The sequence below is a fragment of the Ostrinia nubilalis genome, chromosome 7 (genome assembly GCF_963855985.1).
Source record: "Ostrinia nubilalis chromosome 7, ilOstNubi1.1, whole genome shotgun sequence".
NCBI lineage: Eukaryota > Metazoa > Arthropoda > Insecta > Lepidoptera > Crambidae > Ostrinia > Ostrinia nubilalis.
In genome coordinates, this window is record NC_087094.1 from 8,438,829 (window position 1) to 8,465,434 (window position 26,606).

General features: G+C 36.5%; 2 protein-coding genes across 5 annotated transcripts; one reads left to right on the forward strand and one right to left on the reverse strand.

Annotated features, from left to right (window-relative positions):
* Nucleotides 1-1,591: 1,591 nt before the first annotated feature.
* LOC135073208 (brain tumor protein-like) lies at nt 1,592-18,406 on the reverse strand. Of its 4 annotated transcripts, none has more exons than XM_063967297.1 (9): nt 18,392-18,406; nt 11,898-12,069; nt 11,670-11,814; nt 10,198-11,587; nt 9,771-10,042; nt 9,507-9,695; nt 9,238-9,406; nt 8,805-9,037; nt 1,592-8,106 (listed from the first exon to the last, which is right to left on the reverse strand). In XM_063967297.1, the coding sequence occupies exons 2-9, from the start codon at nt 12,008-12,010 to the stop codon at nt 8,002-8,004; spliced, it is 2,616 nt and encodes an 871-aa protein (XP_063823367.1). In that variant the 5' UTR covers nt 12,011-12,069; nt 18,392-18,406; the 3' UTR covers nt 1,592-8,001. The 4 variants fall into 4 exon arrangements, with proteins under 4 accessions (XP_063823367.1, XP_063823368.1, XP_063823369.1 ...); XM_063967298.1 differs by lacking the exon at nt 18,392-18,406 and adding an exon at nt 18,099-18,251; XM_063967299.1 differs by lacking the exon at nt 18,392-18,406 and adding an exon at nt 17,922-17,937.
* Nucleotides 18,407-19,721: 1,315 nt separating this feature from the next.
* Nucleotides 19,722-20,650, forward strand: LOC135073594 (signal recognition particle 9 kDa protein). Its single transcript, XM_063967758.1, has 3 exons — nt 19,722-19,859; nt 20,109-20,257; nt 20,529-20,650. The coding sequence occupies exons 2-3, from the start codon at nt 20,117-20,119 to the stop codon at nt 20,622-20,624; spliced, it is 237 nt and encodes a 78-aa protein (XP_063823828.1). The 5' UTR covers nt 19,722-19,859; nt 20,109-20,116; the 3' UTR covers nt 20,625-20,650.
* Nucleotides 20,651-26,606: the final 5,956 nt, after the last annotated feature.

The window sequence follows — 26,606 nt, forward strand, 5'->3', positions numbered from 1 at the left end:
GATCACTCACACCGCACACGGGCCGTACGAGTGCTCTTCAAAATAATGACTTTTTATTAATAAATACGTTTTATTTCTGTTGGGAAATGTGTGCAAACTGACGAGCGAATTTGTTAAAGAATAAGTGTGACAAAACTTAAAAGCTGAAGGAAGAAATTAACCTTTATTCTTTCCTCCAATATGCCGTGTGAGTGATCCTTACTTTTACCTCTATCTGCTCATATGTAGTTCGTAGGCAGACTAAAATAGTATCTAAAATTGTTAATTGTTTTTAACAATTATTTGGCATATATTTTGCTTTTATTAAGGTCATAATTTAAGAAATATCAGGCTTAGATGATTCCTAAAGGAAAATGTTGATTAGGGTACATATGATTTTTTATTTTGTGAGACTGTTCCGATTCGTCGTCGATGGTTGGACTATAAAATACGATAAAATAATATTATTAAATCTCACATGTAAATGAATAAAACAAATTTCATGTTAGACTTTCATGACTTTTTATGTTTTTGATGTAATTTTCTTTATGTCATGCTATATGGCATGATAAACAATGTAGAAAGGCTGCATATAAAATTAAGGATGTAGGTTTATAAGTACAGGTTACACACGGCAGGCATCTAGAAATGTATAGATTTCGATGTGCTCTTTACGAATTTCAACTTTGCGACCTCCTATTGTCTCCGCGGGCGCCACCAAATTGAAAAAATGCTGCTAGTAGCAGATTTTTTCAAATAATTCCTTTAGGATTATTTTTGATAAAACGTCCTTAGGAAAACTTCTGATGAATCGAAACAGTCTCTCAAAATAAAAAATCATACGTACCCTAATCAACATTTTCCTTTAGGAATCATCTAAGCCTGATATTTCTTAAATTATGACCTTAATAAAAGCAAAATATATGCCAAATAATTGTTAAAAACAATTAACAATTTTAGAATACTATCTCAGTCTGCCTACGAACTACATATGAGCAGATAGAGGTAAAAGTAAGGATCACTCACACGGCATATTGGAGGAAAGAATAAAGGTTAATTTCTTCCTTCAGCTTTTAAGTTTTGTCACACTTATTCTTTAACAAATTCGCTCGTCAGTTTGCACACATTTCCCAACAGAAATAAAACGTATTTATTAATAAAAAGTCATTATTTTGAAGAGCACTCGTACGGCCCGTGTGCGGTGTGAGTGATCCTAAATAATCGTCATAACTTTGGAACGGGACGTGCAAGGAATTTCTGAATTTGTTAATAGTTTTAACATATTCTTAACAATTTTTCAATACTATAAAAAGAAGTGGAAAGGCTTTATTTTCTGAAAATAACATGTTGACGTTTTCTTAAAGCGTGCGGTATGAGTGCTCCTATTTATTGGCCATAACATTTTTATCTTAGGTTTAACAAATTTTTAAACTTCATCGCAATGTTTTAACATATTTTAAGTAAAACTTCCTCGATTTTTGTTAAGATTGAAGCAAGGATCACTCAATCCACATGCACATTTTAAATTCTTATCAATCTCCTTGTCCAGAAACCTACAAGTATAATTTTATTCTAAGGAAGGATTTTATCGTGGAAAATAAATAAAAGAATATTGTTAGTGGCATGGAAAATCTTTATTGAAGTAAATATATTTATAAAGTCAGTACAATTTAAGTTCAATAGTTTCCAAAAATATTAAAGTGCAGGTTGCTGATCACCTGGCAATGTTAAATATGATTATTTCTTAATTAAAATACAAGCTAATATTGAGAAAACTGTAATATGTGAATAATAACATGTATATACCTAAATAAAATCATGACAAAAATATATTTTAGGCAGGCTCTGAGTTACACTGCTCTGTGCTGTTGTTATCCTGGCCACAGTTCACGATAATAAACTTATAATTATTAAGAGACCGCTAAGGTCACGTGAAAACCTGCACTCGTAAAACAATCGAAAGAGTGCAACAAGACAATGTCCTAATTCCCAAGTAACTTCAGCGGTGAATGAATTTGGTCAAAGTAAGATGTGCAACTAGTTAAAATAAAAAATCTACTTCTGTCCACAAGTAAATATAGAAACTATTATCCGGTTACGATGGATTATAACATGACTCTAATATTAATAAACTCAATTCCTCCACAGCTTCCGAATCGTGGACAGACCTAACCAGTTGGGCATCTTAATTTTACAATAAAATTAAACATCAAGTTACAAACCACGCAATGTATATTCATGTATACAATAATATTACTAAGTGTATGTATGTATATAATGTAAATACATTTTCATGAAAAACAAAATAATATCATGGAATATTCAAAGAGCCAAAATATTGAGATTAACTCTACCTCGATACCATTAACTTCTAAGATCTAGGCACAATGCAGCAGAGACTCCTGTATGGATTACATAACAATTTTCGTTGACTGTGGGGCAACAAAGAACAGACTCGTTCAGTCAACACCACCACACAAGGTATACTGAAGACGCTACTAGACTGCTGATGATTACCGAACATGCGTTATACGATATGTGGGGAGAAGAGGACCGATTCGGAGGGGTGCGGTGTGAGCAGAATAGAACGGCCACTGGTACTCCGTGTGTGGGTGCTGCTGGCCCCTGCATGCACTTGCGGCACGCGCCGAAGGCAAACAACTACATCTAATAAACTTCAACCTTTACAATGTCTTCAAATCTTTACGGAGGGTATTGTCTGTTAGATATAATTTCGTGAAGTCCACAGTCACACTAAAAACATCCATGTGGACTACTTACTAAGTTAAAATACTTTAACAGAATTAAATTATTGAGCAATATATTCTTAAGAGAATATAGTAGAGATTTGCTCGGCTGCACCAACTCTACGGAAAAATTCATGTTAATCCTAATATCAAATACCAATGCACACTCCACAAATGTCATTTTCGTATAATGAGAAATAATAATAATGAATAAATGAAATCTTTGGATCAGAATAATTAAAATATGCATTTGGATCATGCACCTCTCACACAAAAAAATTACAATACAATACAATAAATTTTCATTTTCCTTCAACGTAAAAAATGACGAAAAAACTTAATAGTGTAACTTAAGATATACTTAAATCTAATTTGAAAACAAAAGTAAGCCATTTTCTAAACATATACTTAACCTTTCAGAAAAATACGGGAGTTGCTGACAATTTCTATGAAAACTAAATGGATTCGGCATGATATGTTTTGTTGTTATTACTGAGTAATTTATGAGATGAGAAGTATCTAAATGGCCGTTCATGTGAAAAAAATTATGCTTACAGTTATAGAATCAATTAAAAAATAAGATCACTACAATACGTAAATACCAAGAATTGTATATTAAAATATTTGTACTTTTACTGACTAAAGGAAAAAACATTGGCAACTGCTAATAATCCTACAATTGTAAAAAAAATAACTTGTATAATGTAGACTGAAAACGGTCATCTCAAATTCGTTCACTCTAGATGTGGAATGCAATTAGAATTCTTTAACAATATTAAAAGGTATAATAATATATTAAATTTTTATATCAGCTCAACAATGTATATAATCTATAATAATTTAAAAGCCTAGATCCAAACTGTGATATTTATTGCACAAGCACACATGTGGCTTAAAAATTTCAATGAGAATAGAGCTCACAACCTTTAATTATTTATGTTGTTTTAGAACAGCGGAGACTAAACTGGTGAGGTGGGTTTCAATAAATCGAGTTATGTTCAGTCATTTGAGCATGCTGTAGTTAACTTTTATAACAGTAATACATATTCGGGAGAAACAGACGAGCAAGTGTTGTTAATCCCCACCCACAGTCAAGTATACGGGCCGTAGTAATTAAGACTCGAATCTTTTATGCCACAACACGACCGGAACCATCTAGCTGTGCTTGGTGCCACAACATAGGCAATACGCCCACCTCCAATAGGGAGGGTAACATTAGAGCTCACCTTGTGCGCTGCGAACCCTACGATAATCACGTTACCTGGCACCGAATCTGCACACATCCTGACATTCGCAATAACAATCTGGCTCTTCAAACGTCCTAACACAGAACGAAGTTATATCGGGCCAAGGACATCGCAACTATCGGCGCCAAATAAGGTGATCCTACACAACTACTGAAGTAATTTATTGCTGGATACATAAGGGAATATAGATTCAAGAGAAATATATTTACCAAAAAATTGCTTTAAAGTGTATATAGGTAACTTTTAAGATTTTCGAGAAAGGCTACTGTAATGTACTCTAATGATACAATTATTATCGAGTAATGTCAATGGACAATAGATACCATTTGACCTGCCATTATCCCATGACAAAGTGCTTACTTGCTACGGCAAGAATATACAGCCAACAGTCGCGGCGAATACCCGCCGCGGCCCGCACCAACCGCTAATAAACATCTCTAAACAACATCACCATATAGGCAAACTTGTGATACTGTATGTAGTGTATATCAATTGAAAACTCTAATCACTACAAAAAAAAACTACTACGCCAACAACTACATAAGATACATGGCAAGAACAAAGGAAACATTGTCGATGAGATATCACCAATTGATGCAGGGGAATATATAAATTATAATAATAATAATAATACTTTTAAAATATAGACAGAATATCAATGTCATTGTAAATATTTGGAAATTACACATACTATATTATATGACATTTCAACTTCGAATTTATTAATATTGGAATTCACACATAAAATAGTATAATTTGTAAAATTATCCAAAACTTATCACACCACTTTTTAATATTTTTATGCAACCCTAAAGCAATATTTATTAATAGCGTCAAACGCTCCCTTTGGGGCAATAATAATAAGTTCTATTTCGGTTAATTTTACTTCACTAACACACAATAATTTTGATCAATGACAACAAATTAAAATTGAACATTATAATATTAAAACCCTGAATATTAATAATAAAACAAAAAAATTGGCAACAATTAGTAACTAATTTTTACAAATATCATACAATAAAATAATTACTATGTGCATGCACAAATATCGTAAGAAAATAATTTGGCAGTAAAATTCGTAACTCTAAAGGCCTAAACACACTGGCCAAAATACTATTCAAATATAGGCCCGGAACATATAATTAAACAAAACAGTAAAATGACAAAATCAGAGTATTAATCACACCTACTCATAAGCGAGGGGCATGTAGACTCGTTATTTTAAACCTAGTTAAAATAAAGAAAATAAAATTCCCTAATGCTATCGGGACAAAAATCCTGAAACAAATAACTTAAAAACAATATGAAAAATAAAACCCAAAAGTAACTCACTAATTAATAGAGGATTCAGACTCAAACGTCAACTTATCACTGGCTTCGACCAACATCCCCTTAGCCCCAAATCGCACCGCGCGACTCCACTTGTGTCTTTCAAAATATTGAGTCATGTTTAGTCTTAAATTGTTGGTTCATTATGTCTCTCTATTATTGCTCATATCACATCAAACGTTGCTAATAATGTAATAATATTGTAGAACGGTTCCAACAATGAAATAAATACCTATTACTAATTAAGTACAAACATTATACATACATTTGAATTACTATTTTAATAATATTTATATTTAATGATAATAATATGGTTCATTAATATTATTTAATAGAGTGCCAGAATATTTAGTTTTTTTTTATATTCGCGAAATACAAACCACTATCAATATTTGAATAGAGATATCTAAACTGTTCATATTATTTTTGTAATGTTAATTTTCTATTAAAGAATATAATTACGAACCCCCAATGAATTTCCATAGGTACTCATTAAAATTAGAGAGCAATTATAGGTAAAAATTAAAAGAAGGCATTAATTAATAAAATATCACACTTATTTTAGGTGATTTGGTTAAGTACCAACACTAAACATTGTTAAATGCAAATCATAATGGTCATTTACAACGCAAGGAACCGATATGTCACAAATATAATACTTTTCGTTGGCTCACTCTTGGCTCGTAATAATTAATCACTCATTGAAACGGGTGTAATTGAATACTAAAATACATATTTAATCGGAATAGATGCTTCCCCTTTTACTTTAGATAATTTCCAAAAAAGCCTAATTACTTGGAAGACTGTGAATTCGCGAAATTTTTGTATAGGCGAAATTGTATGTGACCATTACTTGTGCATTATTTTACATTATTATTTATTACCATATTATTATCAAAGTATCTACTTGCCAAGTGTCACAGTTCCCTCTAAGTGATATAATTTTTATTAGAGGGACAAAGCTGTTGGTAAAGTGAAAATCTAAATATAATGTGGCATTTTGTGAACCGCAAATTTCTAATTGTATCTATATCTAAAAAACTATTATTCTTAATTTTGAATATATTATAAATGTGGGTAGTTATAAAAATATACATATATTTGGCGAACTGTATACGAATATCGACCACATAACTATTTAAAAAAAATGCAAACATAACATTTTCTAATACATAGCGAAGCGATGTGCAATTTATTGTCAGATAAAGGAGTGTGTCGTTTTAGACGGCGGTGGGTACGTAATAGTTGTATTAAAGCTCTTAAAGACCAGCAACTTCGTAGACAAAAATAATAAATGTTTTCAATCCTGTTCGCATTTTGTGACAGGGGTTGTGACATGTTTTATGTTAAAATCAATCAAAACGTATGTTCAACATAAACTAGTCTAAAAATTAAATTTTACAATCGGCACTCACATACATACTTAAAACATCACTTGCTATGTATTCTAAAATGTGTGATATATAGTATAAATACTTCGTTTTAACTATCAATATTACATTGTACAAATTATTGCAAAGTTAATTTAAAGCGGCTATTCAATAATACAGCTCTGAGGTTCACCAAGTTAAATTTATAATGAACCAAGTTTTAATAATATGTATATCATAACGCCTACTTATGAAAAAACTTTCAAATATGTAATAGGCTCTCAAAACAAGAGTACATGAAAACATTTTGTATAGACACAAGAATTCTGTAAATGGTAAATATATTTTAACGGACAATATATAATATTGTATACGAGATTAACCTAAACTAGATGGCACGTTATAATAGTGTCGCCTCCTTTGGTCATAATACTAAAATTTTGTCTATAAACTCAATTGTGCGTTAATATTTGTTCAAGCGAATCTCTGATCATTAAGTTCAATTTAAAAAGTACGTATTTGGGTGGATATTTTGAAACTAATGTTTGGTTTGAGGCGACACTCCCACGCAGTCCCCTAATTGACATGTTTAACTTCACTCGAACTAGGAACCATACCAGCTGCTAATTTAGAAATGAATTGTAACAGTCCAGTCAATGGTTTATTGTGTATTTATTTTGGTAATGCGAGTTTCGTCTTAAGTATTCGATATTTGTATAACATTAAGCACTCCTTTTAAATGGCCACTCTCACGCGATAGCTTATTTAACGCGCTTTGGTTAAGCCATCAAAACACCAAATATACGACTGTTGGGAGTATGTCAAATATAATATTTCAGGACTAGACATTTTAAGACTCACACAAACCAAATTAATCATTTCGACGAGATTGGCTGGACAGTTAGTATGTATAAACAAACGTTGAATAATACTACACTAAACTTTGGATTTTCCATTACTATAACTAAATGCAACCATATAAAATGAAGATGAACAAACCAAAAAATACACAAGTATTCAGTACTTTGGAAATAATGACTTATAAGATCTATCCACAAGCAGTGATTACTCTAAAATGCCACAAAACAAAAAACATGAAGCATAGTAATTGTTGAGATAACTAACTCATCACTGCACATGGACAGAAAGTTAAAGTATCGTTAAAATCAGACTAACGTGAAATTTAACATAAAATAACGAAATAAGTAGTCAAATACTGGTTTAGCAAAAAATGTTAAGCTTTGTAAAAACAGCAATTAAATATAAAATATAGGGAATAAATGTGAGATCTTGTAGTATGCAGACTTACAGCCATCGAGTTACTCCTCAGACAATGTAAAGGGTGTTGAGGACTAGAACATGATGATTATTCTTAGCCAGAGTGACGATGTAACCTTCAGAGGTTATCTTCAATCCACAGCAGCGAGATACCTGTAAGTAAACAAAACATTTTATTTCATAACTTTCTAAAGAAGCCTTATCTAAAAACCTGTCACAGATTGAAATCGGAAACGCCTTCATCTCGTTCATAAACAAGTCACATTCTAATATGCACAAAAATATGGAAATACATTTATAATGTTATAGTTTTTTCGTGATCAAACCAACACCTATTATAGCTAAATGACGCGATAGCATTTTTATGGCGAAAATAACGTTTTATTTGTATATTTCCATTGTCTAACTCAGGTTATAGCAGTTGTATTGTAATGTATACGGGTCACTAACCATTTCTATAGCAAAATCATTGAGTGATACACATCTATTGTATCATTAATTGACCTCCCTCAATGCGGTTGATGCGGTTATTAAGTGCGGGCCACATTGCAAGCTAACTGCTCAGTTTCGTTTTAATTCAGCTGTGCTGTACGAAGCGAAATCAGTTCGCGTAGTCCCATTATTAGTCGGAGTCAAAGTGGCCAAAATATTGATAACACAATTTTATTCCAATTATGACAAAAACGTGTTGAGAACTTTTTGGCTACTTCGAGTGTCACGAACTATTTGACGCTGACTGTGCGTGTACACATGTAGTCTGATGAAAATAATTTTATCACGAAAATACGCTGCAACTAATCGAGCTATAAGCTTGCAGTGTGACCTCAGTAATAATCAAAATGTTTCCTGACCTTCACATACGGGCACTCGAATTCGGTGACAAGGACGCCGTCACGGGAAAACACGGCGACGTGAAACTTGTTGCCATGCGAGTCGCCGATAAGCACGTCGCCCGCGTCCGACACATCGATACCGTTCGGGAAGTTTGTCACGTTCTCGCAACCGATGCGGCGCAGGAAACGACCCTCGTCGTCGAACACAACGACGCAGTGTCCCTTGAAATCGCAAACGTAGAATTCCTTGCCTGCAACAAAGGTTTTATTTAGGAAAATTCCATGTATTGTTCTTCGATTAATAACCAACACTGTTCAGTACAAAGAAAATTAGTTTCAAACTAAAGTTGATAACAATTTTTGATACAGCAACAATGTAATAACTGTTTCCTAGTAGCACGCTACAGGAAATTGTAGTACTGTGTTTAAGTACAAAACGATTTCAACATACCGCTGATAGCGATATCGGACGGCTCCCTCATGCACTCGCTACAATCGAACCAGCTCATGAGGTCTCCTTCCTCGGACAGTATGAAAACGGTTGGAGTCACGCTGTCCACGGCTACGATTAGACCTTCGGCGGTTACGGCCAAGCCAGCGACGATATCAATGAAGCGCACCTGGAAAAAAATAAATGAACATCACGACTTGTCACTGGCTAGTAAAAATAAATAAAAAAGACTCACTGGCTAGTAAGAAAAAAATAAAAACGAAACGTACGGCAATCTTCTTCAGGAAATGTCCATTTTTGGTAAATATTTGCATGCGAGACCTCTCGTTGCCGCGATCGCACACAACAAACTTGCCGGTAGCGCGGACTACGGCCACTTTGCGCGGATACCACAGTTGCCCTTCTTCTTTTCCTGCCACTCCGAAATTGAATTTGTAGTTTCCAGACTTATCAAACACCTGTAAAAACATAAATAAATAAGTAATGTGTCAACGAATTTTCAAAATAATTCGTTATCGTTAAATAGGTCATACCGTGATGCGATGATTGTTGGTATCAGCAACGATAATGTCCTCATCGTTGCCCAAGCAGAAGCCATGGGGAGAGTTGAATTGGCCTTTGCCGCCACCAAGTTGCCCGAACTTGAATCGGATATGCATCGGAGTAGCCTTAGTGGCGCGGACTAAGGGCGCTGGGGGGGCCACAAGGGCAGCCTCCTCGGCGGCGGTCAACAAAGGCCTGCCGGGGGACACTCCGCGGGGCCCTACACCGCCAATACCACCTACGCCTCCGAAGCCATTCACTTCTGCAAGAATATTCACGTTTGTACAAAAGTTACTAAATGAGTACACAAATAAGTAATTAAATAAGTACTACTTAAAATATAATAATGAATTACTACCATAAAAGACAAAAGACAGATAAGAGCCTGAACAGTTATTACTAAGCATCAATAATTACCTGTGTTAAGTCCAAGCTTGGCGAGTGCCTGCAGATTGTTGTACGCCTGCGGCGAGTTTAGATCTCCAGCCAGCAGTTCAGCAAGGGTGAAAGACGGAGCAGGCGACGCATGAGGTGGAGGGGGCACATCCTTTTCGGCAATACTGGCCAGCTGTTGCAGATTATATTCCACCATAGACGGCAAAGCGGGCACGCCGGTGACGCCCCCCACTCCTGCCACATTATTGACATTCACAACTCCTGGGATCACGCTAGGGTTAGTAACGGCTCCCACTCCCGGCACGGCTCCCACTCCTGCTACCCCAATAGCGGGCACACCGCCCACACCAGGAACTCCAACCATGGTGCCAACTCCAGTCACTCCGGTGACGCGGCGAACGTTAGCCAGCGGGAAATCGTCGAATACGGGCGCGTTAGTAACGGACACAGCCGGCGAGTGAGAATTCGAGGCTATAGAGACAATAGCAGAAGATTCACTCGCACGCTTACGCTCCTCGGCGCGAGTTGCCTCAGTACGGAATGTGCCGAACGTTTCCTCGGTTATGGCATCAAATTTTTCCACTTTAGTGACGAACTCCAAAGAATAATCCACATCGAACTCGGGCGCTCCTTCGAGTAGACGCGCAAACTGTGACGCGACAGTTTTCTTCAACATGACGATTTCGGTGCCATCCCCGCGACGTAAAAGCCTCGCAGCGAATTGGCACGCGCAATCGATACGCTGAACAGTTTTATCAACGCGATCGAACAAATCCATCACTTTCAGCTCCCTCTCCTTATGCAAGCGCTCGAGTTCTTCTAGAGCCTTCTCGCGGCGTCTTTCCAAAGCGGCTTTGTAAGCATGAAAAGCTTCGTTGATAACGCTCTCGGCTTCATCGCGCTGACGCTGTAAATCTCCAAGGGCATCATCGAGCCTGGCAGAAGCACTGCCGGCGGCGGCCGCGCGGGTGTTGGCTTCAACGATAAAGTTGCGGAGTTCGGCACGCAGGTTAGGTTCGGCATCAACGATCCGCTCACAACGGTGCTCGCCCACTTTGTGATCGACGGTCAAACATTCAGTGCAAGCGCCGACTTCACACTCGCAACAGTAGAATTTCAGGCTTTCTCCAACGTGACGAGTGCAAAATATAGGCTTGTGTACAGCCGTCTTCTCCTTGGATGATCTAAGGGCATCAAATGGAACAACTCGGTGGTTTTCAAAGCACCTCATAAATTCATGTGCCGAATTACAGTTAGAGCAAAGAAAATGAGAGCAATCAGTGCATCTGGCAACAGCAGGTTCCTTGCTCTTACAGCAAGTGCAAACAACGGACTGATCCATAGCAGATACATCCAAGATGTTGGTGATAAGATAGTCAGAAGGAAGAGATACAGCTCCACCACCTGGGATCTAGAAAATGATTATTTGTTTTAATATTGACGTCAAATTATTGTGTACATAAATGTAGCGTGAAATAATATTGCATAAATACCTTAGTTTCTTGTTTGCACAGAGGGCACTCGACAGCCAAATCATATTTGAGAGAATCTCCTGCCTCATTCACCATCAACTTGTCAATGCAGGCTTCACAGAACACATGAAGGCAAGACAACACTCGAGGACTGCACAGTTTGTCACTGAAAACATCATTTATCATTGAGAACTCCTATTTCCAGTCAATGAGCTATTTTATTTGTGGCTGAATAAAAAGTGAACTTACTCGCAGATTTTGCAATTTTGCTCTTTATTGCCATTATCAGTGGACTCCAAGGAACCTTCATCTCCTAGACTTACTAAACCATCCCCATAAAGCTCCCCATTAATTTCTTCCATTTTGACTTATAATTATTTTGGTGTATAATGTATATTCCTTGAACTTATTCAACAAGAATCTGCAACAAAACAATATCGATCGTAATCCGAGTTCAATGCAAAGTCACGACCTATAACCTTACTAAAACCTTAGTAAGGGCGAGGGCACCTTCAAATTGGGACGCTAATAGAAGCGGTGCAGTAAGGCGGGATTGTGGCGTAGCAAGTAGTTCAATCGAGAAAATTTTAATAATATTGTAACAGATACCTTGTCTGGACTCTTAGACTTGTTGATTTAATTAAGTACGACGAAAGGACTAAAAAAATATTAGCGTATTAAAATTAGGTACATATGAATAAACAGAAACCCGTTTACCGACAAGTCCACGAATGTTATAAGCGCATTCATTTCAAAATCACCGCGACAGCGACGCTAAGCTATTACGCCGCCGCGCCGCTACATCATACACGCCCAGGAAAATCGCAGATTTGTTTGCGATTTCTTATTTGGCGATATACTTATATTTCAAGGGGGTAGAATAAGTACTAAAGGCAAAAGGGAATCCTCAAGAAGTTTAATAATTTAAAGTTGGGCCAAGTAGTCTCATGAGTGAGCGGTACTAGGTACCTATCTACCCACAGATGCAAAAATAAACAACAAAGAGAGCTTCATATAAAACAAGTTTTTTATTGTACACTTAGTGCACGCCTAGCTGTTCTTGTTGTGCGACAGTTTTATAGTAACAGTTTTGTTACTTTTGTCCAATTTACATACATAGAATGGAAGGGTAGTACGAATAAGCACCGCGAAGTTTTTCTACAAAGAGGGATGTAGGTAATAAAAGTTATTTAACCCTGTAAATACACCAATTCTAAAAGTAACAAGTAATGTTGGCAATTAAAGCATTATTAGATATTATTTAACTAAACAAGGTTTGGGGAAAATTAGGTTTTCCTCTTACTGCACTAAAAGGTGTTCTTTTCCTCTTTTATCTAATACTCTATGGTCAAGTTATACAAGGGCGTTCAATATGTTAACACATCCAGGTCTTAAATCAAAGATTGACATTATTATTACTTTATCAATTAGGCACTTAAGCCGCGTTGCTAAACAACGGTACTTTAGCTAAATGACGAAAATAAATAGCTCGATAATGTTTTTCTTAATAGATCATCAACCATCAACCAAACTGGACAAACAACAACGCTTATAATTTAGATTCATTACGCGCGAATGGAGATTACACTGTAATAGTAGGTATGGCAGATGTCACATTGTGTTTGTAGTATCGCGCAGTGGTAATGCAGCTGCGAGACAGCCGCGCTCCAAGTAAAAAAAAGCCGGCGATCGAAAACATTAATGGACACCGAAAAAAAATTACGTGGAAAAACGAGTAACTGGGCGATTCTAAGGGACTTCAAAAGATACTGTTTGTTTACTATGTTCTCATTTTAAGGGATAAATCTAGAGGCCAACGTTGCAGCGCCCATTTTATGCAAGCATAATTGCCATAGCCGCAATAAGGGCTCTTTCGCTCTTTGACGAATGACGTCCTTCTCAGAATCTCTGTAATTGAATGAAAGAGCCCTAAGACAAAGGTATCTGGCCCAAGGTGTCTATGTCACAAGGGGTTAAAGGGACTATAAATTTAATTTGCAAAATTACAAATATTCTTATTAAAAAAACAGTAAGGCGTGGTAAAAAGCATACAGCTTAAAGCCTTTCATAACAGGCGGATTTACGACAGAGATTGAAGACAAAGGGCGTAGGTAACCATAATTATGTATGAAAATCTGCCAATTAAAAGTTAAGACTAAATACATAAAAATAAGTCTCATTTTTGAAAAATATGGAATTTTATTCACTAATAACAGTCAAATATCTTTGTTTAGTAGTGTCTTAAATCCTCTTGAATAGTTTTTCTGTGACAGACAAAATTCCACACGGGGAAGCCACGGGCGGAAAGCTAGTAGTTATTTAATTGGCACAAATTATTATTAGATGTGAAACAGATTGTAAATAAATGAAATGACTTCTTAAGTGTCATCTTAGAAATTGTACGGAAATACAGCACTGTTAATTTATTTAACTTCATAGTAGGTACAGTCAGCGTACATACAACTAAACTATTTGAGTACCTAATTGAAATTCAATTTTGAGAATAAACTAAAGTAACTGATGTCATTATACCTATATCACGGGATAACATTTGATTGTTTCTATGAGCGACATGTTTTACGTAAAATGGTTAAATTCATTATAAAAGGGCTAAACTACAATTAAATTTCAAATAAGTATTATCAAAATCTTTTTGTCATTATAAGAAAAACTTATCAGATCGAATAGATTAAGAGCCATTTCACAAAAATATTCCGCGCGAATTTAGGTAAAAGCTGTCAACGCAACGTCAAAAGAGTAAAAAGAACGCTGAAATGGACAAAAAAATCTTGAGCCGTGACCGTATTAAGACTTGATTTAAGTTATTAATTTTAAGGTAGAATGAGGTATTCAAACTTGATAAATTAATTTAAATTTTTAATAGAGTTTATTAAGTCTTTTATATTTCGATTCATAATGAAACACGAATAGGTATAATATGTAAAATATATATTAAGTACAAAATAAAGACAGTCACATAGTGAAAAAAAAATCTGCCCCCTTACAGCTCCATCATCGGACCCTGGATACGAAATATTCCTCAAGGCGAATCACACAAGCCCAAACTCCATAGGGTTCTATTGTTTTGTTACGGAGGTGGCCATTGCATCTCCTCCAGATCCATTATCAGACAGAGCTAAGAAATAAATAAATAAATATTATTATAAGTAAACAAATAACTAAAATAATTCATCTTACTATCTTACTTCTTACTAGTCTTACTAATATTATAAATACGAAAGTTTGTGTGGATGTCTGGATGTTTGTTACACTTTCACGCAAAAACTACTGAACAGATTTTGATGAAACTTTACAGTACAGTACAGCAGTACTAGGCAGTCTGTGTTCAACTATCACTCGGGTCGGACGTTCCTTTCGCAAGACCTTTGGTTCACTCAGTTCCGATACGACTCTAGTGCTGTGTGTAATTATTTTCGTGAATACACTGAGTTTATTAATTTCTACGAGTGGATTTCATTTTGTCTGAAACCTACGCCATGAACCCTGAACCAGAAGACCCTGTCGCCAGCGTCAGCGACGCTCATCCATCCCTGGCGTCGACCAGAATAACAATGTATAGGCTATAATTTATGACGATCTGTGACAAACTAAATTTCAAGCGGGTGAAGCCGCGGGCAATACTACATATTTCATACTAGCTTTTTGCCCGCGACTTCTTCTGCAATGAAGTGGAAAATGGTTCTAATAGAATTAAAATATTCTAAGAAAATTAATTTTGTTAAATAATTATATTTTTTGATATAAAATCTACAAATTATTATGTTTAAATATTTGAATACTTACAAAATTATGAGATCTTTCTAAAACAAAATTAAAACACTACACCTGCCGCAGATTTCTTTGTAAACAATGTTTTTTTGTTTTTCCTTCAGTTGCTAAAATCACCAGGCTATTGTGTGCGCATACTCTGGAGTATTCCACATACAACTGGTCGTCGGAGAAGCATAGATTTCCATTAAGTCTACTCCCGCTACCATATGGAACTCCGCTAAAACTTGTGAAGGCGTCAACACTTGCTTTTGTATCGAAAATTAGTATTAGCTGCTACGCACGCGGTTGCCCGTTGCAGGCTCTATGCAACCACACTATTTTAAACCGTGGTCCCTAAGCATGAGATGGAAAACTGCACTCTCTTTAATTCTCTTGAATTTGATGGTGTTAGGGGAATCCTAGGAATGAATACAGACTTTCCAATGGAATCTCCTCATCAATATTGCGAAATTGCGAGTTGCAATGCAATGTTACGTTTTCACTTGTTATTTTATTGTAATCTGACCTTGATTTTTCAAACACGTGTCAAAATAAAAAAAATAATTTAAATCAAAAGTACTAAGGAATATTTCATTGATATCAACTTAGAAACTAGCACAGATCACAGAAACTAAAGGGAAATGTGACAAGGGACAAATTGGAACATATTGCTTGTGAAAGCAATGATGACAGTAGCGACGTCATTATGTAAACAGTTTATATTGCTTGCATAGTACCACAGTATATATATGATTTATCTACTGTGATAGTACTAAGATTATTCGAACGTTGAATACTGATACCGCAGTGGATAATGAGCACATAATTTGATTTCTTTGTGTGTGTGAATTTCTAATACGACACTGAGTTTCGAACTCAGCGCATTACTTAGCATCTCTCTATATTTCTATGGAACCAAGTTATCTCCAAAATAACATTCCACACCTTTTTAACCTAGTCAGGTCATCTATCAATAGGATATAAAATATATATTTTTTAGAAGTTAATAAATTATGCATAAAATATAAACACTTTAGAAGTTTAGTTAAATCGTAAAATTTCTGAAAAACAAGTAGGCACTAAAATCGTACTGAAAAAAAAAGTATTAATATGTTATCTAATTTATTTATTAAACGTCGAATTTTATCAAAGATTTTGGACTAAAGTTTTTGAAAATATTTTACTCTTTTATTAGTATAGATTTAACAACAAAGCTTCCCTCTCGAAACAAAACGCTTCTTTTTCTTCTTCACGAAACAAAACTCAAAGCGGATAAATAAATAAACAAATCTTTGGACAATTTCACAGCGCCATCTAGTCCAAAAGTAGGCAACCAATATGCTTGTGTTAAGGGTGCTAGCATAATGGATATACTTTTTTATAATTTATTTATTAAATTAAATACATGGTACCTACATATTATACATAGTTACACCCAGATCCGTCAAAGAAATTAAAATTCATCATTTCAATTTCTGCTCGGCCGGCCGACTCGAAACAGCCTCTCGGCATAGTATCAAATGTATTTGGTCGCCGTACAAATCACCGCTTTACGACACGAACGCACGTAAACGTCACGGCGGGAAAAATGACACAGGTCCTGCCTTGACGGGCGCTCGCGCCATACTAATCGATGTCGGCTTGCGCATTGTAATTTATACTGATATTCACATCAATATTTTGACAAAGTGGTTTCTAATATTTAAACAATGACTGTAGAAACCAATTCTACAATGAATATTCTTTATTTGGGGATACTTTTATTGCAGTTATTGCTGTGTTTTTAAACCAAAAACCACGATCAAAATGTGACGTTAATCTTCAAATTTGCCAAATTATTTTTAGATTTTACTCAATAATGGTAATGAAATTCAAGAATCTATTTCATTAATGGACTACAAGAATATATGTCCGATGATTACTATATATTTTTAAGCTTATTATATGAGCATAAATAATAGATACAGGACTTTGAAAATGAGTCTGCGGCAATTTTTCCGTAAAATGGTTGTGGGAGATGGGGCACTGTGAATTAAGCAAAAGAGTTTTAGTAAATCCGTTTCATTAATGGTCAACACCAAGGATTGACCTATCTTTCGCAGTTATTAAATAATCTCTGGGTGTTGTTAAGATAGTAATTCATGCTTCCAAAATCTTAGTAATTCGCACGAAAATGTAAAATGGCTCTTAAGGTATGTGAATGAATAAATGAATAAAAAAAGGATGGCTAGACAGGAATAAAAGAGTAGGTATAACGTTTGACTGGATTCTAGGGAAAATATAAATTGGATTTATGTGTACCATACTTACCTATTAACCAAAAACAGCAGTAGGTAGGGCTGGGCTGTTTTATATAACAATTTGTCTGACATTTACATAACTCAACATTGAGGAATATTGGATAAATTCCCAAGGTGCACCTATTAATTAATAAAGATTATTATACTGGAATGCACTAGCTGCTAGTGCTAGTGACTAGCAGATTTTAATCAGGTACCTTACCTACCCACCGGCGTTTCAGTTGCAGCAAAAAAGTATTTAATGTACCATGGACACTCACTATACCCGCTCAACACATAAATATACTTTTATAAAATATAAGAATTTGATGGTATCAAGGTTATCCGCACCGGTTTTTGTTTGAAATACAAAGTAAGGTACCTACTTGTTCTTACGTACCAAGTGTCTCGTCCGACATTACAAGCTTCAGAAATCATGCATATAATTCGATTATAGGATGCTTCTTTAACAGTTTATGTTTTGCCGCAACAATATATCAAAGTGGCACCAATTTAAACACAAAAAGTTAACATAATATATTATAGGTACTTACGTACAACAAACGCAATGCAGCATGCAGACAATGGCGAAGGTCGATAGTCCATTTTCTTTTTTTTATCGTAAAATGTGTGATATTTATTCATAAAATTAAAACTAAGAGAAGATTATTTCAATTAGAATGATTTACTAACCTTTAACAGCTATAAATGCAGAAAAAGCAGCTAATTATTCGCGCAGAATGTTCTACCACGCCGTAACTATGACAATATTCATCACTATGTAAATAAATAAAAAATGAGCATCTAGTCTCAACAGTTTTTTTTAAATAAAAATGGTTTCTTCGATGAATTAAATTAATATTTTGTCACGTTCTCATTTTAAAAAGACGAATACATTCACGGTGTATTGATTTTCTGCGTTCGTTATTGCGACACTCAGAGTTACCAGTAAAAAAAAATAGAATCTACTAATAAACCTACCAATTATAGCCTGACCAGGAACATAAAAACCCTCGCCATGTTGCGGAAAACTAATGGTACTAATTTCTTTTAATGGCAACAGTAACTGAAAACTTCATTGACATGTCACCTTGCATGTCAGTCTATTGCTGTCAAAGTGTAAACAAACTTTATTTTAAATGTGCGCAATTGATTTTGTGAATTAAATTGCTAAAATCTTTTTATAGTCGTGAAAGAAAAGTGGTTCACAATGTGTTAAAGTATTTGTCGAAGAGAAATACTAAGGATTCGGACAATATTTTCATCGAATAATGTTTCCGACAAAGGTTGTCAAATTGACTGACATGTTTATCGTATAGTACAGTCCACTATGAAAATTAGCTGTGGTTTGTTTTAACTACCAATTTTAAAAATTTTTGTCACTTTCTAAGTGTTGAATTTTATGGAATTGGGAAAGAAGTACCGAGTTTGAAGCGTTCATGAGCAGACATTGCAGTTGAATATTCAAGTTCTGAATTTGATTATTGATGAATAATAAAATAAATCCTACTAGCTCGATTGATGGTTTCATTTAATTTATTTAAACCAGGTTACCTTAATAATATTTTTTCGTTAATTTATGAAAATATCAAATTAGCCCGTAATCCTGAATCCTGATACATAAAGTTAGCCTATTAATTTAACACAGGTACGACTGTACTCAGTGTTGCACTATCAAATGCAATTGACGCGCCTCTATGCCAGGGTTTTTATGTTCCTGGTCAGGCTATAAATCTTTTATGGCCCATTTTTATGGCCAGTTCATGACCATTTTTATACAGCTAAACTAAACAGTACAACTTGATTATTTTCACATTTATGTCGATTATTTTATTACATTGAAAATTAAGTTTCTATATCTTGTTTGACGTGATTGAATCTTTTTTTTAAATCTTTTAAGTGAATTTATCTGAAAAGGTGTATATCACTCGTTGTTCAAAGATAATTTTTAATATAAAATTATACAATAAGCCTACTCTCTTGACTTTTAAAATTCAGGTGACAGTCGTTAAAATAAGGAAATTAGTGAAGATAGATTTGACATTTTACAAGAAAATTCTTTTTGTTGATCAAATTGTGGCCGAATTTCACAAATTGGATTATTTGAATGTGGCGTGCGATTTTGTTATCTAATTAGAGTGCCTGTAAAATAAATCTATAGGTACATTTATTGCTATTTCAGTTAAATCTTTGACACCATGGTTTTAATTAATTTTTCAACCAATATATTTATGTTACACGACGACAAAATTAAAGCATTCGATAATCAACGTTAAGTTAAATTTGTAATGAATGAGTAACTTTTTATTTTATCAAGTTAAAAACTATTAAAATCCCCCAAACTTAGGACCTGCCACACAAATTACCAAATTTTAAAATAACAACCTAAAATCCATTGCTATTATTTCAGATAAAACTATGACTTTCATACCTAATTGGGAAGAGTTTGAGAGGTCGGCAGAAATGTTGTATTTGAGGGATCCATTGAACACTCGATACAGTTTAAAATATTGTCATACAAAAGGAGTATTTTTAGTTAAAATTACTGATAATAAGAAGGTAAGAAATATACTTTTATGGGCACCTAACACCTTGTACGACCAAAGACTCAAAAGGATTCTGAGATCTCAAATTGTCAGTAGGCTGTATTTTAAAATAAAATAAAAATCATCATAAACAGTAGAATCTAAAAATGTGTTTACAGGAACTGCCAAAGTAAATAATTCCCAAATAAAAAATCAATAAAGTATTAAATGCTTGAACAATAAATGAGGCAAAGGGTAATTTTACTTTAATATTGTCTAAAATTGTTTTTTATTTTTTATTTCAGTGTCTTCAATTCAAAACCGAGGTACAACAAGATGTGCGTAAAATAGACAAGTTTGTGTCTAATTTAATAAGACATATGGCATCTAATGATAACTAAGAAATACATATAATTTTATTGTAAAAGTAATTTTAATTTCTCTTCCTTTTATCATTGCCAAAAATGTGTCACTTGGGACACTAATGCCCGTTTTCACCATCAATCCCTAATTTTTAAGTTACCCCTAGGACCACAAAATTCCTGTTAATTGTTACCATAGTCCGTCGTTGTGTCTCATTTCCCCCCGCTGCGGCCAAGACACCCTTAGCCGTCGCTATGATCAGTCCGGTGAGTCTGCCGGGCTGGCAGCGGGTCCCCGCCGCCTACCTGCCGTCCTAACGCTGCTGCCCTGGGCGACCTGGGCACAGCTTCCTTCCTATCAAACCCTTATTATGTCTAAGTATATATTGTTAGGCAGGGCTAGGGCTCTAGGGACTTAGTGTCTTAGGGAATAGGGACTCTAGGCTCACTAGGGAGTTAGCTCCCTTCCTGACCGCATATCCCGGGCACGGGAGCGGTGCCTTACAACCACTGTCTCCCGCCCGTACATCTTCGAGCCGGATCGTTCATCAGCGACCACCAGACCCTACAGTCGGTCTTTCATCCTTAAACCATTTCAGCATCGGGATGGGGTGCCTTACAACCACTCCATATTTTCTCGATTGCTTAAACTCTTCGACCATTTACCATTATTAATATTCAACATTAACCAAACAATGACCTTATTTTGGTCTTCCAATACCTAACCAATTGGAAATAAATTTATTTCACTACCATTATTTGTTACGTAATGTAAACATCATTCATAATAACTTTTAGCGAGCAATGTAGCAAAACTGACCAACTCGTGAATTAACATTTATACCGAGCGCGGTCTTAACATCATCATTATCATTATTCATTATCAAATGGTAGCAAACCAAGATGCTATCAATTTTACCATTATGTTATGTAGCGAATCAGTCTACATAATTTATTTACCATTACCAATTACGGTAGCAAACCAAGAAGCTATCGACTCTACCATTATCAAGTTATGCGGCGAAACAGACTGCATAACTAATTAACCATTACCATTTAAGTTAGCGACCAAGAAGCTAACAACTTTACCATTATCAAGTTATGTAGCGTACCAGTCTACATAACCTACGACCATTACCAAACCAGTAGCAATCAAGACGCTACAAACCAAGAAATAAGATCGACCAGGTAGCAACCAGAAGCTACAGATCTTAAAACGACCATTTTTACCAAGTTGTAGTAAGCAAGAGGCTACAACTAATCATTATTTTATTTATTTATCACTGTGGCTTGTGCTTTGCCACAAAATGTTCATTTTTCACATTACCATACTTTGCTACATTGCGAGCGCATTACTACCATTCAGCGATTCTCGCATAGTTTCACCTTTCTGCAACTAAGCATTTCGCAGTCCATTGACTTCATACCAAGTTAAACATTTATTACGTCTTCAAGTAAACATTTTAAATTCACCATTAGGCAGTGTTACCAATATTAGGCGGGGGAAATTATACAACCATAACTACCAATACTGTTGTCCTTCACTACCATCCTAATTCCTAGTTTTCCTACCAACGACAACTACCATTATCAACGACAAGTACCATCATCTACCACCAAGTTGAGCAACTACCACCATCATCAGAACATCACCAACCTGACAGCAGCGGATCAGTTACCGGCCTCCCGGAAATGGGTCTCACCGGTAACCGAGAAGTCACAGATGCTGTTCAGCGCAACATAAGCCAAGAGGGTACCATTCCAGAGGACAACATCTACACACCAGCCTGGCCACACCAGCGCCAGGCCCACCATCAGCCTGACCACACCAGCCTGGCCACACCAGCGCCAGGCCTACCACCAGCCTGGCCACACCAGCGCCAGGCCCACCATCAGCCTGACCACACCAGCCTGGCCACACCAGCGCCAGGCCCACCATCAGCCTGACCACACCAGCCTGGCCACACCAGTGCCAGGCCCACCATCAGTCTGACATCACCAGCCTGGCCACACCAGCGCCAGGCCTACCATCAGCCTGACCACACCAGCCTGGCCACACCAGTGCCAGGCCCACCATCAGTCTGACATCACCAGCCTGGCCACACCAGCGCCAGGCCCACCATCAGCCTGAACACACCAGCCTGGCCACACCAGCGCCAGGCCCACCATCAGCCTGACCACACCAGCCTGGCCACACCAGTGCCAGGCCCACCATCAGTCTGACATCACCAGCCTGGCCACACCAGCGCCAGGCCCACCATCAGCCTGACCACACCAGCCTGGCCACACCAGTGCCAGGCCCACCATCAGTCTGACATCACCAGCCTGGCCACACCAGCGCCAGGCTCCACACCACCAGCCTGGCCACACCAGCGCCAGGCTCCACACCACCAGCCTGGCCACACCAGTGCCAGGCCTCACCAGCGCCAGGCCCGGGAGCATCCTGGCATCACCAGGAGCCAGGCCCGCGAGCTGCCTGGTCAATCAACCAGCCAGGTGGACACCAAGTGGACAGCCAACCAGAGGTCCACCACCTGGGTCATCAACCACTCATGGAGTCACCGGTCTACGGTCATCGGGCAGCAGGGCAGCCACGTGCAGCATCCTCCGCGCCTTCTTCTTCTGCGAGGTGCCAATATGTACGAGCACGATCGTACATCCTGCTGCACCGTCAGCATCGACCGCCGGGCATCGCCGCATAGGGGTCACTTAAAAATTAGGTATTGATGGTCAAAACGGGCATAAGCCCCTAAAAGCTCAGTTTTGACACGTTTTAAAAAACAGGGCAAATGACCAAAGCGGCTGGATTTGACTGACCGTCATTTACGGTCAAATTGGTCAAAAACAAGTCATAAACTACCAAAAACGGTCAATTTGATTTCAGTAATAGTTAAGTACTTTTTTAAGTGTTTCTTAGATTTTGTGATTGATAAAAGACTACAACATCATAATTGGAATAAAAAAGTGGTTTGTAATGATTTCTTATAATTAAACATTTTACAGTGAGTACAACTTCTAAATTGAAAAAAAAAATGTTTTGTAATGGTTTATTGTGCTCTCTTTCTTTTCCTATGCAATTGCCTCGCACCCCGCTCACATTCATTAAAGGTGAATGGCATCTCTGCGCATGTCAACTTTGATGACGTCTTATTCTCTCATAATTTATTACAAATTAACGTTCCTTCATTTAAAATTGCATATAAATCTAAATAAATAAATTATTCGGTGGTAGTACACTATTGAGTCAAATTGACTGTTGTTGACCGGTCATTTATGGTATTTGACCATCGTGACCGGTCAGATTCAGTCAATTTACATCTCCAGTCATAATCCGTCATAAAATGTTATATAGATGACCCACGCTGAACTGTCCCGCCAAACTCAATGACAGGGGGGCGCTACCATCGTTCAACTATATGGTTTCCAACATGGCAAAAATTGGAACTATAGCCTGACCAGGAACATAAAAACCCTCGCCATGTTGCGGAAAACTAATGGTACTAATTTCTTTTAATGGCAACAATTACTGAAAACTTCATTAACATGTCACCTTGCATGTCAGTCTATTGCTGTCAAAGTGTAAACAAACTTTATTTTAAATGTGTGCAATTGATTTTGTGAATTAAATTGCTAAAATATTTTTATAGTCGTGAAAGAAAAGTGGTTCACAATGTGTTAATGTATTTGTCGAAGAGAAATACCAAGGGTTCGGACAATATTTTCATTGAATAATGTTTCCGACAAAGGTTGTCAAATTGACTGACATGTTTATCGTATAGTACAGTCCACTATGAAAATTAGCTGTAGTTTGTTTCAACTACCTATTTTAAAGTTTTTTGTCACTTTCTCAGTTTTGAATTTTATGGAATTGGGAAAGAAGTACCGAGTTTGAAGCGTTCATGAGCAGACATTGCAGTTGAATATTCAAGTTCTGAATTTGATTATTGATGAATAATAAAATAAATCCTACTAGCTCGATTGATGATTTCATTTAATTTATTTAAACCAGGTTACCTTTAATAATATTTTTTCGTTAATTTATGAAAATATCAAATTAGCCCGTAATCCTGAATCCTGATACATAAATTTAGCCTATTAATTTAACACAGGTACGACTGTACTCAGTGTTGCACTATCAAATGCAATTGACGCGCCTCTATGCCAGGGTTTTTATGTTCCTGGTCAGGCTATAGATAGCGTTCCGGTATTGACGGTGGCGCCCCACTGTCAATGTCATGCATAGGACAGTTCAGTATTTTGGAACTATAGTTCCAAAATACTGAACTGTCCTATCGATGACATTGACAGCGGGGCGCCATTTAAGAGTGCGTGCAACTTTGGGCACACTGACCGGAAGCGCGAAGTGCACGTGCAGTTTTACTCATACATAACGGTCAGCCGTAAGTTTCGGTTTTTCGATTGTTCGTCTAAAAAAGGACGTCCACAGCTGGACAAAGGCCCAAGAATTTCCACAACGACCGGTCCTACTCTGAATCGAATTCTTATAAAGAATCATCGTTTGACTATGGTTAATAAAATTAATCTTATTAAATAAGATCTAAACTTTTTTTAAATCGTAACTTTGGACCGTGCATTCATCAGAATGTGCCCTCATCTGTGATGTGCCCATGCGAATGATGCTGTGGAATATGCGAACAATAAGGTAAAGTGGCAGTATTTATTTTATTTGATATTAATCATGACGAGGGATTCCCTGCAGGTACTTTTATAGAAGTAATAATTACGTGCACTGTGCATAAAACGACACGACACTCCACACAGACACAGTTCTGTGGACTTATGGTAGGTAGGCCCATGAAGCTATAGATAAAAATGGAGGCCACACTCCTTGAAGCACAACCTATGTATCGCTATCTCGCTCTCTGTGGGCAGACTCTCTCTTTCTAAGTAAACAAAAAATATAAATTTGCTCAAAGTCAATCTTTATTCCTTGACATAGGTATCATTAAATGACAAGAACTGTGAAAAATGTTTACAATGATCCAATGTCGGAAATCACGAAATAAGCACTTACGCGTGGAATCTTAAGTGACTTCCGGGACACCACGTACTACCGCAACCACGCACTACAAAATTTTGCACCATTTGTTGTGAATTTCCTGTAAAAAATCTCAAACGAAATTAACTGCTTAATAAACAAAATAGTAAACAACCGCCATGATGAGCCGGATTGGGCCAATGTTGCCACATGGTACCGATTCCCCAGAAATTGGGATTGTAATTCCCTGATTCACCAACACATTAAACCTAAACGGCCGACAATTTTGTGATTTTTAATTCAACGAGGTAATCGTAGTTCAAATATTAAATTATTTATTTGTTTAACTTCTGATTTGGTTAGTGTATTGACTATTTCGAAGAATTTACTAGGAGATTTAAATAAGGAGATAGCAATACTACAGTCCACACTAAAAAGAGAGGTCGGCCCACAGAGAGCGAGATAGAGATAAGTAGGTATTTGACTCAAGTTTTTGTTCCAAGTCTGGCCTCCATTTTTATCTTTAGCTTCATGGGTATATAGGCCCGGTGTTCTGTGGGCCCATAGAGTAACTTGTGTATATGAGGCCCGGGCCCGGGCTGGCCCGGGCCACCCGGGCCCTTCAAAGCAAGTTTCCTTTGCTGGCGTTTATAAGTTTATAAAATTTTAAATAAAATACACTCCGTAGTTGAAAAAATGAAAAAAATACGTAGCTTGAGGATTTGGTGTATTCTTCAATAGTCGAAATTAGCTTTCTAGAGGTACATAAGTATTTTTCATCGCCAGTACCACCAGCACAAAGCAAATCCTTATCATTTATGAATGATAGCCTATTAATTAGTGAAACTGCATAAATCCTATTTGTAAAAGTAAGAACAAAAGCACTAGCATTTATTCATCCATTAAAAAAATATATGTTTAATTTTTCTACTGTATAGTCATTGATTCCTTTGCTATGGAGTATAGATAATTTGACCAAAAAATAAAATCCAGTTGTCAAAAATGTTGACGGACATTGGACA